Source organism: Equus caballus, chromosome 3 (assembly GCF_041296265.1).
Source record: "Equus caballus isolate H_3958 breed thoroughbred chromosome 3, TB-T2T, whole genome shotgun sequence".
Classification (NCBI taxonomy): Eukaryota; Metazoa; Chordata; class Mammalia; order Perissodactyla; family Equidae; genus Equus; species Equus caballus.
In genome coordinates, this window is record NC_091686.1 from 52,886,250 (window position 1) to 52,899,586 (window position 13,337).

At 34.2% G+C, this 13,337-nt stretch overlaps 1 protein-coding gene across 3 annotated transcripts in view; it reads right to left on the minus strand.

The window, feature by feature from the left end:
• The window catches only part of CCSER1 (coiled-coil serine rich protein 1), a 1,209,213-nt gene that overhangs the window by 252,027 nt on the left and 943,849 nt on the right, over positions 1 to 13,337 (minus strand). Inside the window, exon 11 of one of the 3 annotated variants that reach the window (XM_070262255.1) lies at positions 9,212 to 12,819. The exons of the other annotated variants lie outside the window; for them this stretch is intronic. Within the exon in view, the coding sequence (XP_070118356.1) occupies positions 12,742 to 12,819 (78 nt within the window). The 3' untranslated portion in view covers positions 9,212 to 12,741. Of the gene's footprint in view, positions 1 to 9,211; positions 12,820 to 13,337 lie in introns of those variants that run through there. 3 annotated transcript variants of the gene reach the window in all.

Consider the following 13,337-nt stretch of genomic DNA (forward strand, 5'->3'; position numbering starts at 1 on the left):
TTGTTGTGGGTGTGCTGCAATCTCAACTTTGACGCTTTGCTTTGAACTGATTCTCAGCCCTCAGTGAATGTGATGCTTTCCCTGTTAACGTACTGTACCAACCCAAAAGAGTTAGCACAATGGCCAATAAAGGTCACAGGCTTGCATAGAGAAAAACACATTTCAGTTCCTGTGCATAAGAAAGCACAAAGTCCTCACTTAATATGGCCTCCAGTCCTATTTTGTAAAACTCCTTTTGAATATATAGGTATAGATAAATAATCACTCCATCTAGACTCACCAATTTCGTGAGGGAAAACAGAAATGTTTTCCTTTTATAAACTCAATGTTAAAATACTTCTTAGGTGAACATATTTTTACCTACCTGGTATGTACAACAGTCATATTATAGTAGATAAATCATGTATTAATTTCTTCTTTTAATATTTCAATTTTAAAAAGGAAACTGTGCCATAATTATGACTTCAAAAGGAAAGAAAGATTTTTTATTATTTCAATAGACAATGTAGTAATAAAAACACATATACTACCTATACTAAAGGAAAGCATCTACAAAGAACCGCTGCATCTGTAAGATAATCAGATCATTACGACCTTTTCCCACATTCTACATAATCTTCATATATCACTTCATTATCAAGTAATAGAATATTTATTAATATCCATCTGTAAATTGTGTACATTATTTATAGATTACAAATGCAAATGTCATACAACACCATCTTGCCCTACTATTACTGAGAATATGATTTGAAAATATTTGCTCTCAGCCAAGACTAATCTTCCTTTTCTCTTATGGTAAAGAGAGTGGCAACTGTTTACTTTTTAAAACTCTCCTTAATATCTAACCCTTACAAATATTACCTATACAAGCAAAGATAAAAGTAAAACTCTGGAATATTTCGTAAATACTGGCTAAAGCATGGTGTGAATCAAAGAGTGTTAATGCTAACCTAGCTTACCAAATCTATTATGTATGACTCATGATATAACTTTGAAAGCTCTATAACTTTGAAAGTTCTCTTTGGTGATGAACATTTCTTATAATAATAACCTTTACATAACTTTTCTTTTTCTTTTTTTTCAGGTAGTCGTTAGTACTTGTACTTAAAATCTTTTAAAAATACCTTGAAAATACCACCATTTTCAGTGATAAATAAAATCAAATGTTTAAAAAAACAGTACTCCTCTTAAATGTGAGCTGGGGGAAATCATTACCATAAAAATATTCGAGTACTTTATTTTTTGTGTTTGAACAATTAACTATAATTTAAGAAGCACTGTTAAATTAGTATCTACCTGGAGCGCAGATGTCTCAGTCTCTGAAAGTAATTAACGCTTTTATATATTATTTCCCTAACAGAACTGATGGGGGCTTCACTTTCACTGCCACGAACATACATTACTTTATTTCCTTGGCACTAAGAAATGGTGCCTTCAAGTCTTATTCAGAGTTGTAATTTATCTAAAATAATGAGTAGATACCAAAACTGGACATTTTAATAACCATTTTTATAAAGTTTCCATTATCAGAAAGCTGTTCATATAGCAGAAAAATAAAATTTAAGTAGGCACAGTACAGATTTGGGATCATATATTGTTTATAATAATTTTATAATAGGCCCCACTCATACCACTGAAAGTGGTTACACTGAAAGACTCATTAATTCTCACTTCCAAAAGGATCATTGACTTCCTGAGTCTTAAAACTTTGTTCCCAAGTCAAAACAACAAAATGGCCCATTACTTCAAGAGGAGGTGAAATTGAGACTAAGGAAAAGCATTAGTTTGTATGGAGCTCCTAAATTGGCAATGACTTGTTTCGTCTCTTTTGTGTTTTTCTTTTACTTCTATCATTGTGTCTTCAACTGCAAATTAGATATCACAATAGCAAGTGGTTCATTTAAAGCAAGTATCAACGTAGTACGATTTTGGACTCAATTTTAACTCAGTGTTGGAGGAGGTCATAGAAGAGATGTGACTTCTGGTTGAACAGCAGGGAACCCAGGCAGGTGGAGACTCCCCATCCCCTCCCCTGCCTTTAGAAGTGCTTTCCACTTACATTCCCCATTCCCAGAAGCTGCCCCAAAGATACAGCCTTGAGATAGAAATGGGGTGCTGAGACTATCTGGGTGGTATATGTGACCAAACCCAGTTAAGGCCATGTATAAACTCTTAAGATTTGGCAGGTGGGTGTGGAGACTACTTGCCTTGTGGCCATCCAAGACAATCCTTGTAAGTCAGTTTCCTTGCTTATTAAAACTGCCTCCTACCACTTGGGAACTTGAGAGTGGTCTGCTTCTTTCTTTGGTCTCTCCCTGCCCTTTGCATATGGGGCCGGTTTCGGATTACATCCAGGAAGCTCCCAAGGAAGTTGCAAACCAACTCTTAGTAACAAGGTTCTTTAACATTCTGAGGACTAATACCTACATATTTTTTAAGCTTTAGGGAGACAAGTCCACGCTAACATTTTTTATTGTTGTTTTTATAGAAAGTTATGATTTTCTGATTTGGCACAAGCATGTGCCAAAGAAAAGGAAATCAAAATGTTAAAAAAATGCATAGAGAATGAAAACATCCTTATAGTACTGTTTTCGTCCTTATGCAGTAGGGGCAGTGGCAAGGAACAGACTCTGGAATCAAACTGGTTCAGATGAAATCTCAGCTCTGTCACATGCCTCCATTTCCTCATCTGTAAGACGTGCTAATACTAATAGCTATCCTAGAGGTGGGTATTAAATTAGTATGAGTATGAATATAAACAGAAATCTGCATTCTCTTTTAGAATATTTATTGTGAAAAAAACCTACAATTTGTGAAAGAGAAAATAGTGATTTCTATCATTCTTCAAGTGTCTCAATTATTGCTTCCTTTTAAAGGATGCTCAAACGTCCCAGACATATGAGCTGACCCTCCATTTGACTGCAATCTCAGTCCATTTATGTTCCTATTTTGTAGCTGAACATGCAGGACAATGATTACTAATTTATTTATCTCCTATCCCCACGGAACCAGGTGATTTATCAGGTGCAGTGACGAATAACTCATAACTGAACAATTGAGATAATGCCAGTAAATCTGATCAATACGGATTCCAGTTGCTGAAAAAATTAGGACTACAATAGGAAGGAAATAGCTATTTCTGTATCCTTATCGGATAAGGATTTTTAAAAGTTTAGTTATTTTTAAATTTTCCTTATTTTACGTATTCATTTTACGTATTGCCTATTAGCCACTTGGCTAGACTGATTTGTTTTGAATCAACCAAGAAAAGGAAACCAAGAAAGATCCTAAGAATTAATTACAGAAAATTCTTTGATTGAATGCATATTGCCTTCCAAATCTAAACCTAAGAATCACTATGCCATGTGGACAGAGAAGAGGTAGGGGGCAAGAGAAGGCAGTCAGTAAAAGAGCAGGAATATGAAGACAGGGAGATGGACAGAATGCGGAAGGAAAATGAAAAGCAGAATCACTTATCTTTAGAGTAGCAAATATAAGGAAGAAGTTAAAGATTTTGACTCCCAGTTTTCTATACCCGCTTTCTTCCTTATCCTGTATGCCTCATTCTTCATTCCTATTCCTATCCCTCCTCTTTCAAAAATCTATGTGCAGCTATTCCTCAGAATTCATGACCTTTCCATCTTTGAAGTTTGTGGAAAATCTGTGTAACTGCAAACCTGATTTCAAATGAGGGTTTTGAGGAACTATTTTGATATTTCATTTTTTAAAGCCACTTTGCCATGCAAATACTTTGAGGGTGTGTTGTACATATAGACATAAATCTTCATTTAGTTACTACAAAGCCACTAGGTTAAAGTTTTCTGTTTTAATTTGGATTTTTTTCTATAAAATATCCTAATATGAAACATACTCAAATGGCTTTTTAAGCAAGCTATTTATATCCAATTACTGTGATGTATGTAAAAACAAAGGTTGGCTGATTCTTGCTCTGATACCTAATACAAAAGAACAGATCAGATAACAATGATGCTCTATTACTTATGAGCCACTCTTCCTTAAAATAATGCAAAAAAACAGCATCAATGACAGAAAACAAACCCAGAGATTTCTCATTGTATGCAATATTTATGAATGTATTTTTGTAACTATTAGAAAAATAGTTTTTCTAAAATTACTATTGATCTTCATAATCTAATTGGTATTCTAATATTTCATAATACTTAATTTCCCAGATTTCAGTCATTAAGTATTAGCATTTCTTTTCTTCAGAAACAAACACCATATAGCCTTTTAGATCACAGAATAACTTTCTCTCTCTCTAATAAGTTTTAGTGTGCAAAATCTTTATAGTATCTTTGGAATTTACTTAATAATAGTCAATATTTTATATTTTCCTTTAAAAAATTTCTTTAGAAATTAATTTTCTCGGGGCTGGCCCTGTGGCCCAGTGGTTAAGTTCACATGCTCCACTTTAGCAGCCCAAGGTTTCGCAGGTTCAGATTCTGGGCGCGGACCTGGCACCGCTCATCAAGCCATGCTGAGGCAGCGTCCAACATAGCTCAACTAGAAGGACCTACAAACGGAATATACAACTATGTATTGGGGGGCTTTGGGGAGAAGAAAAAAAAAGAGGAAGATTGGCAACAGATGCTAATTCAGGGCCAAATTTTTCTTTAAAAAAATTGATTTTCTCTATATTTTATCTTTCTTGTACAACAACAAGAAATTTAAAAGTGCTATTTCAATCTTGTAATAATTAACATTTACTGTATCTAATTGAGTCTTCTCATTCTGTTGGTTTTTAAATGATAAGCAATACAGAAACTATACTTAACCAAAGGGGTAATATATGATATTATATTTCACTAGGCAGCTTAAATTATATTTTCTCTCTGTAATGAAAATAAGATAACATTGTTAGTTTTTTTGAAATTAGAGAGCCAGCCATATTTCACTAGTGTGTAAGCACCTCAAAGACAGGGACTGTGTTTAGTCATCTTGTTAAGAGGATCAATTTGTGCCTAATATAGAACCTGGGCCATATTTATTACCATTGAGTTGGTGTAGAACAGTGAAAAGCATTTTCACTCCGAAGTCAGAGAAAAGAGAATTTGAATTCTGACTCTGCCATTGCACATTGTAGTAGGCTGAATAGTCATCCCCAAAATATATTGCCAAGTGGTAACCCCCAGTTCATCTTGTGACCTTATTTGGAAATAGGGTCTTCACAGATGTAATTAAGTTAAAGATCTTGAGATGAGATGATGTCATCTTGGTTTTAGAGTGTGCCCTAAATCTAATGTCCTTATAAGAGACAGAAAAGAAAAAGACAGAGGGGCATATAGAGGGAAGGCCATGTGAAAATGGAGGTAGAGATTGGAGTAAAGAGGTTCCAAGCTAAAAAATATCGAGAATTGCCAGCAGCCAAAAGAAACTAGGCGATCGGCTTGGAATGGATTTTCCTTTGAGCCTCCAGAAGGAACCAACCCTGCTAACATCTTGATTTCAGACTTTCGACCTCCAGAACTGTGAAGAATAAATTTCTGTTGTTTTAAGCCACACATTTGTGATAATTTTTTGTGGCAGCCCTAGGAAACTAATATAGGAATATAGTCACTAAAGAGATTTCTCTTTTAAAAATGGGGCTAATGCCTACTTCTCAGATCTATTAAGAAAATTAAGTGAGGTAATTTAAAGAAACCACTTAATCTGGTGTGTGATATCCGGTGGCACTCAGACACATTGGTTTTCCTCCTGACAACCACTCAGGAGCAGTCTCCACTGGGTTTTCCCAAAGGAGCATATCTAAAATATGCTTTTCTTAGCATGGAGCAATATAATTTGTAAAAGTTTACATATTCTACAATCCATTAAAAGGCAATTTTCATGTATATTTCCTGTATTGCTGATGATTTAGAAACCAGTACAGTGAGAAAATTTAATTAAATGTCATAAATATTAGTTACCAAGGAATTACGCGGCACTTTAAAATCTCTTAGAACATCAAGAAGTCAGAAAGACAATTTTTATCTTCTGCCCTGAACATCTGCCTTCTCGATCCTTCTGCCACAGCCACCTACATTGGCCTCAACACCAAGCATAGACTTGAGGAATGAAAAGACAGGGGAAAGGACTCTAAACTCTTAGCTCCTGAAAGGCCAAAGCAAACTTTCATAGCTCATAAATTGAAGGATAATTATATTCTTAAAGTTTTAGAGATTGAAAAACGATCATGTAACTTTTGAAGGCTTTTGTACTCGACAGCCTGACCCCACATTAGCTTTTGTTATCTTTTTTAATGTTTTGCATCTTTCGGCTATTCCTCTATGTGAGATCAAAGAAACACATTCTCATTAATAGTAAATAAAAGTTTGGAAAAAAAAAACCTGACTACATATGACATTTTCTAACTTTATATCTTGCAGAGAAGAAAATTTTGGAGATAGAGGCTACAGAAGTCAGGACTATTCCAAAAAACGCATTGAGTGGATTCTGACTAGCAAATTTTATAAAAGAATCTCAATGTCCAATGGATATTTATTTACAAGGAATGATATTTTCCCCTTTCGCATGCACATTGAAACAAAATCAGAGGTTAAAAAATAAATTAATGACATTAATTTTAAATATTCATTGACATTTCATAGATAAAAATGATACTCTTGGCACAGATTCCTGACTTAATACAAGGATTTACTTAAAAATCTGATGACTAGAGACTGATAATAACAAAAGTTTCTCAATCAAGTGTGTTCTATACATCTATTATGTCTACCAATTTTTCCAAATGCTATAAATCCCATAAAAACAGACACCAAGAAAATAAAAGTCCCATTTATAGATGTTCACAATGTTGTTCTTAATGAGACTGAACCAGCACAGAAAGGGTTGTGAGGAGCAGGTGGTGGTAAGAAGGCCATCAGAGAATGTTCTTGTGGGGGTCTCCCAGGAAACCTTTCCTCAGTGTATTTTTAGTCTCCCAAAATTATACCTTTAGTCTTTCAGATTTGAAAATAGACCAAGAATGAATTGATATTTTTATGGATAGACTCATCTGAACACGGTTCAGGTGAAAATTATGTAAAATTCAATGTCAATTTATTGATTTCCAACTTGAACTGTTACTGCTAAAGGAATCAGATGCTTAAGGCCTTCAGACCCTAGCTACGTGTCCCTCTGTAGATGTCCCATGGGGAGGCAGATCACAGATCATAACGAGGGGAGAGCATGTGGAGCATGGAATAATACGACAAGAAAACGATAATATGGATAATAGAAAAGAGGCATCTGGGTGGAGCTTTGTGCCTTTCCTATAGTAGCCCCAATTTCCTTCTTTAGACTGTTAGCTCAAGAGACGCTTTCTCAGGAATCTTGCTGATATTTTTGTGTGAGCATCCAGTGAGGTCTGTAGAGAAGAGCCTGTAAGTGAGTGCAAATTCTCCTTATGTTTATATTCTCTTGCTAGCCCACATTCGACCCTTACCAATTTGTGGATCAGGATTTAATAGAATTCTTACTGCTATTTGACTGTGTCTGCTACATCTGACATCTCCTTTCAAGGTAACTGTCTTTACTTCTGTCTCAGGTTAATTGGTTGCCCTGTGACTTTAGCTCTCTGATGGTTCAAGAAAAGTTGTGAATTTACATTTTCTCCAGGTTTTCTGTTGTTATTGTAAGGGTGGAAACAATGTTCATTCCAGCTTTTTACATCCCAAGCTGAAACCACAACACCTACACACAGCTTTAACATATATTCATTACCTAAATAAATTCAACAGCCTAGAGTGATAACCGCTAATCTCTATACATTGAAGGAAACACCATTTATTTTTTCTTTTTTCGTAACTGAGCGTAGCTTTTACTTTTTAGTAGCTCAAAATTGTAAGCTCAATTAGATATAAAACCATTCCTTTGGTCTCAAAAGTAAGGCAATATTTAGAATTCTCCTTCCACAGGATTATAACATAGATTACATTTTTCTTTTCTATATTTCCTAGTTTCCAGCAATCTATTGTATTAGCTTGTGTTCTATTAGTGGTATATTGATTATTTCATCATGCCATTTAAAGCTTTTCCTTTTTATTCTCTTTCTGACTGAAACCTCTCTTGAAGAATGGAATTTCCGCAATCTCAGCTATCTATGTGCATTTAACAGTGAGCTTATAGACACAATGCAGTTGTCTTTGTTTCCTAAGGATTGCTTTACTCACGCAAGATTTGAAGCAACCCTACCAGACATGTCTTCTGAAGGTATTATTTCGAAGATAGTGACAGGAAAGTTTTGTTCGTCCTCACTACTGTTGAAGCCTGGTCGTTTATTGTTTCTTCTTCTTCTTTTCTTTTTGAGGAAGATTGGCCCTGAACTAACGTCTGTTGCCAATCTTCCTCTTTTTGCTTGAGGAAGATTCTTGCTGCGCTAATATCTGTGCCAATCTTCCTCTATTTTATATAGGATGCTGCCACAGTGTGGCTTGACAAATGGCTCTAGGTCCATGCTCAGGATCCAAACCTGTGAACTCGAGGCCACCAAACCAAAGCATGTGAACTTAACCACCACACCACCGAGTGGACTCTCTTTATTGCCTCTAAGCACAGCAAAGAATGAAGAAAACAAGTAAAATCAAAGTTACATCTAAAACAGAGTGACAAATAGTGCAAAGATATTGTGTGGGATAATAGAGATAGAAAAGGGAAATGACAACACATAAGTGACAAACCAGGAAGGAAAGTGAATCAATCAAAAGGCACAATGGAAACACTGGTTTGAAAAATCTATGCTTACAAAGACAGCTCAGCGTCGTAAAATCATTCCTTCCGACTTTGAGATTGATGTTATCATAAATAAGTACTTTGCTCTCCTGCCTTTCTTTTTGAATTTGTTCTTTTTCATAACTTTCTGATAAAATCGATTTGGAATTTAAAAATTACTATTTAACTCTAAAAAGAAGGAAAAAAACTTGCTTGAAAATTAGGGGAGGTAAGTTAAAGCAAATGAAAGGGTAACATACTTCAAAAAATGGATAGTATAAAGTTTTTTTGATAATTGGAATCAAAAGTGATTACCATTTCACAGAATACTTTTATATTTTCAAGGATAGATTGAAGTACAATATGTAAAATCCCATGGAAACATTTAATCTCTTAATCACATGTAGCAAAAATAATTTCCCTTTATTTTTATGATATTTCTTCAACTATTTCTTTATCAAACAATAAAAAATGTGTATGTTTTTATACTATGGTCTCCTTTCTTTTTTTTCTTGGTGTGGAAGATTGGTCCTGAGCTAACATCTGTTGCTGATCTTTCTCTTTTTGTTTGAGGAAGATTGTCACTGAGCTACCATCTGTGCCAATCTTCCTCTATTTTTGTATGGAGGACACACCACAGCGTGGCTTGATAAGTGGTGTAGGTCCATGCCTGGGATCTGAACCCACGAACCCCAGGCTGCCAAAGCGGAGCATGAGAACTTAACCACTATGCCACTGGGCCAGCCCCTATGCTCTCCATTTTAAATATATAATTTCAGTTCTATTTGTGCTGTAAAGGTAACTGCTATCTAATTCTGAATAGGAAGGCAGTCTTACTATCACGTGTAGTTATTTCAGTTAGGTTGACATTCAACTATTTGGAGAATGACTCAGACAATTAGTAACTACCTTTGAATAGACTACTTATAAATATTTGATGTTCCTTTCTGTTATAAATTGGGATGTAATGAAGCCATGTTATGAAATTTGAAAAGAAAGCATCTACACTTAATTATTTTAACCAAATCATTTTTGAACTGTTGCATGCATTTTGAAATTTGATGTTCACACTTTTTCTAAAGAAAATATATTTATGGCTTCTTAAGTTTTAGAATTAGTTTATTAAATTTTAGAATATTCTTTTGAAAAAGATAGTAAGACACATGTCTGTTGCAGATATTTGGTCTATAACTTGGAATTCGTAATGCAATTATTATAGCTATAAAATGGAAAACAATAACCATTGTGAAATCAGTCCCTGTATTTTGAATTGTTGGGATAGCACTTTATGGGTCAAATCTTCACAAAACTTTATTCAAAGATTATGCCTCTCACCTCCTACAAATTTAGAGTTGTTCTTACCACTGTATGATAGAGCTTCACTCACTGAAATTGATTATAGTTTTTAAAACATAAGCCAGTAGAAAATTAAAAAATCAATATCATTTGAATAGATGATATATCCTCTTAGCATGTAAATAAAAAATGTACTATTGGCATTCAAATAACTTTTCAAGACTCCCCCTTCCCCAAGTTAATCATTCTGCAAGCATTTCTCTGAAAGTGAAGAATATTAACCAAGACTACGTTATCTCCAATTTAACTTTGATCAATTATTAGTAACAAATAAAGACACATTTGAGTGGGCCTGTTAATGAAAAGCCAAATGGAGTTTCCTGAGATGGAGATGTGAATCCTCTCCTTGTAGATTCACAGCCTTCCCAATGACCACATCATCTAAGCAATCCCTCTTTGTTGCTAGATTCTGTTTTGGGTTATCACCAAAGAAAACTGTTAAACTGGATATATTTTTGAAACAAAGTGACAGCCATAAGAGAAACAAGCCCTTAATACTGAATGCAAAAAGAAAAAGAAAAAGAATAAAACTTTGGTTCATTGTAACCTCAAGAAGGTATTAGTTACCACTTGCGAAATAGTCAAAAATATAAAATACTAGCATCAGGAGTCAACTGGAAGGTATCTAGATAGGTATTAATTTAAGAGAATAGGGTAGGAATGAAGACATTCAATATCAATATTCTGATGTTCATGTGTAGAATAAAACATTCATTCTTTCAAGTAGTATCTTCGATAAGCACCACAATTACAAATCATTAAGGAGTCTCTACCAATATGCAATTCAGAGATCCTAAGACCTGCACTTGACCAAAAGGCCAAAAGGAAATGTGATCATTAGCATTCCAAATTCATGTCTTATAAACTTATTACTTCTCAGTCCACATGTTTAAGAGGTAATATCCATTTTATAGTCTTACATATTGAGGCACAGGATACATTTCAATTTTAGATCCTCAGACTTAGGGAAACCATCCATTATTACATTTTTCTCTCATTTAACAAGAAATAATGATCTGAAATCTCAAATATCCAGTATTATTTTCAAATTATGCACTTTGATTTTTGTGAAAGTGAGAAATAAGTTTAATCCAAATTGAAGATTATACTTCCATATCTGTTATATTTCCACTCATGATTTCAGGGCATGTATAATGAATTCATATTCCAAAAAGTTTCCAATAACAGTTATCTTTTCTATCCCCATAAGAATAGATATTCCCCTATCTTCAACACAATGTAATTTATATGCATAATAATGACTTTTTACTTTAAAAAGAGGCAAATAAAAAAATATGAATTTCTTATCTCATTGAAGTTCTTGCTATAGCTTTCAATTTTTATCAGTTAATTCTGCACCAATTCCTACATAAAAGAAATCATAGTTTCAGTCTACTTTAGAAAGTTAGACAATAGGAAAACAGATAAAAAGAAATAAGAGCCAGAGATAGTTTGAGACCTGTTGATGGTTATTTAACTTTAGGGCAAAAGTCAATGTATCTAAAGCCCATCTTCTATTCATATTAGCAGTTCTTTCTGCCACAACTTTATTCATAAGAATCCAAACTTTCAAAATCCTTTCATGAAAAAGGAGATAGTAAAGTACATATTTTCGTTTGTTGTTTGGGCAGCTTTATAATGGTGCAAAGTATTGTATTTTTTTTTAAACAGATTCAAAGTATTGTATTTTTTTAATTGAATCATATGTTTCTTCTGCCAATAGTGATGAAAAGCACGATGCAAACAGGACGGTGGCTTTGAATCACCTTTACCGTCATATTAAGATGAATCTATTTGGTGTTTATTGCTAAGCGCAACAATTAGAATCATGAGCTGTATTGCTGTAGCAGTCTAAAATGGAGGTAAAACAATCATGATTTTCTGATGGATATTGGTGTGAGAAAAGAGACAAGACATGGATGAAAATGGGCAATGAAAAGAGTTCTTTCTCAAAGTCTGATGGCACTTTGCAGATTCCACATATTAAATTTACATACACATCTCTCATTGGCAAAAAGTTCATGTTCAAGCAGACAAGCTGTCACAGAAATCTCCTGAGCTGAAAGGCAAGTGTCTGACTCTCTGCCAAGGTACATATATTTATAATACAGCTGAGCACAGTTGTAAAATCCCAGATTTCTATCTAAAGATTTATAGATTATTTTCAAATTTTCTAAATATGATGGCTTAGAAACAAACTAAGGTGGTTAGAAAGTCAAGTTTGCTTTAAATTCACTAGAAAGAGGATTTCTTTTAATGGATTTCTTTTTCAAGGAAAGAGGTCTCATCAGTTGTGGCAAAAACACGGCTGTGTATGATATAAGAGCTCTCTGAACAAGTATATAAAAGATAGGATTTAAGAAGGCTTACTGATTAGATTGACAGGGAAAGTACTATCACTATTGCTAAAGGAAAATAAACTCAAGTAAGAGACACTTCTATCCTTGCCCCAGACTTTGAGCCATTATTGAAGCCTCAATACACTGGGCCATATAGCAATGCAGTTTTCTTAAATGGGCAGGATAATGACAAACAGATAAGGAAGAGGCAAAGGGAACCATTTGCTACAAACACATTATCGGTAATATACAACATTGGGGATTGCATATTGACCTTAGGACACTTGGTCTCAATCAGCATGCCATGCTACAGCACAGGAACACATAGTCATGTTTACAACACAGAGCTGCATTTAAGAGACTCACATAACTGCCTGCGAGAAGGTACAGGAGCACTTCCATAAGCTGTGCCCTGTAAATAAAACACATTTTTTTTTTTTTGGAGCAACTGATCATTAGCAACAGTAGAAAATGGTGGAGAAATTAATAAAGAAAGTGAAAGAAATACAAAATAAATCACTATCTCATTTAGTTCTTAAGAGACTGTTTTTATTAAATAAGGGTTTTGAGTTACTGGTTTTGGCAGATACATGTATTAAAATAATATTTGTAGGAAGATAAGGAAAAAACATATGTAGTACACCAAAATAAGAAAGTAAAATAAAAATTACAGCAAAAGATGGGAACATTTAAAATTGACAGAACGGAAGTTAGGTGAAAAGTAGAACACACATGATATTTATGAAATGGCCTCCTTAAAAAGTAGGTTCCCTTGCACCAGTTCCTTAGCTGATGCAAATGTTTTCTCAAAGTCTTAAACTAAGCTGTGTACTTATACTCGCTCTTTTCTTTTTCTACCTCAAACACTACACGAAACAAAAATAATGACCTCAATAAAATGACTCTAACCTGTGCATCAATAAAAGTTAA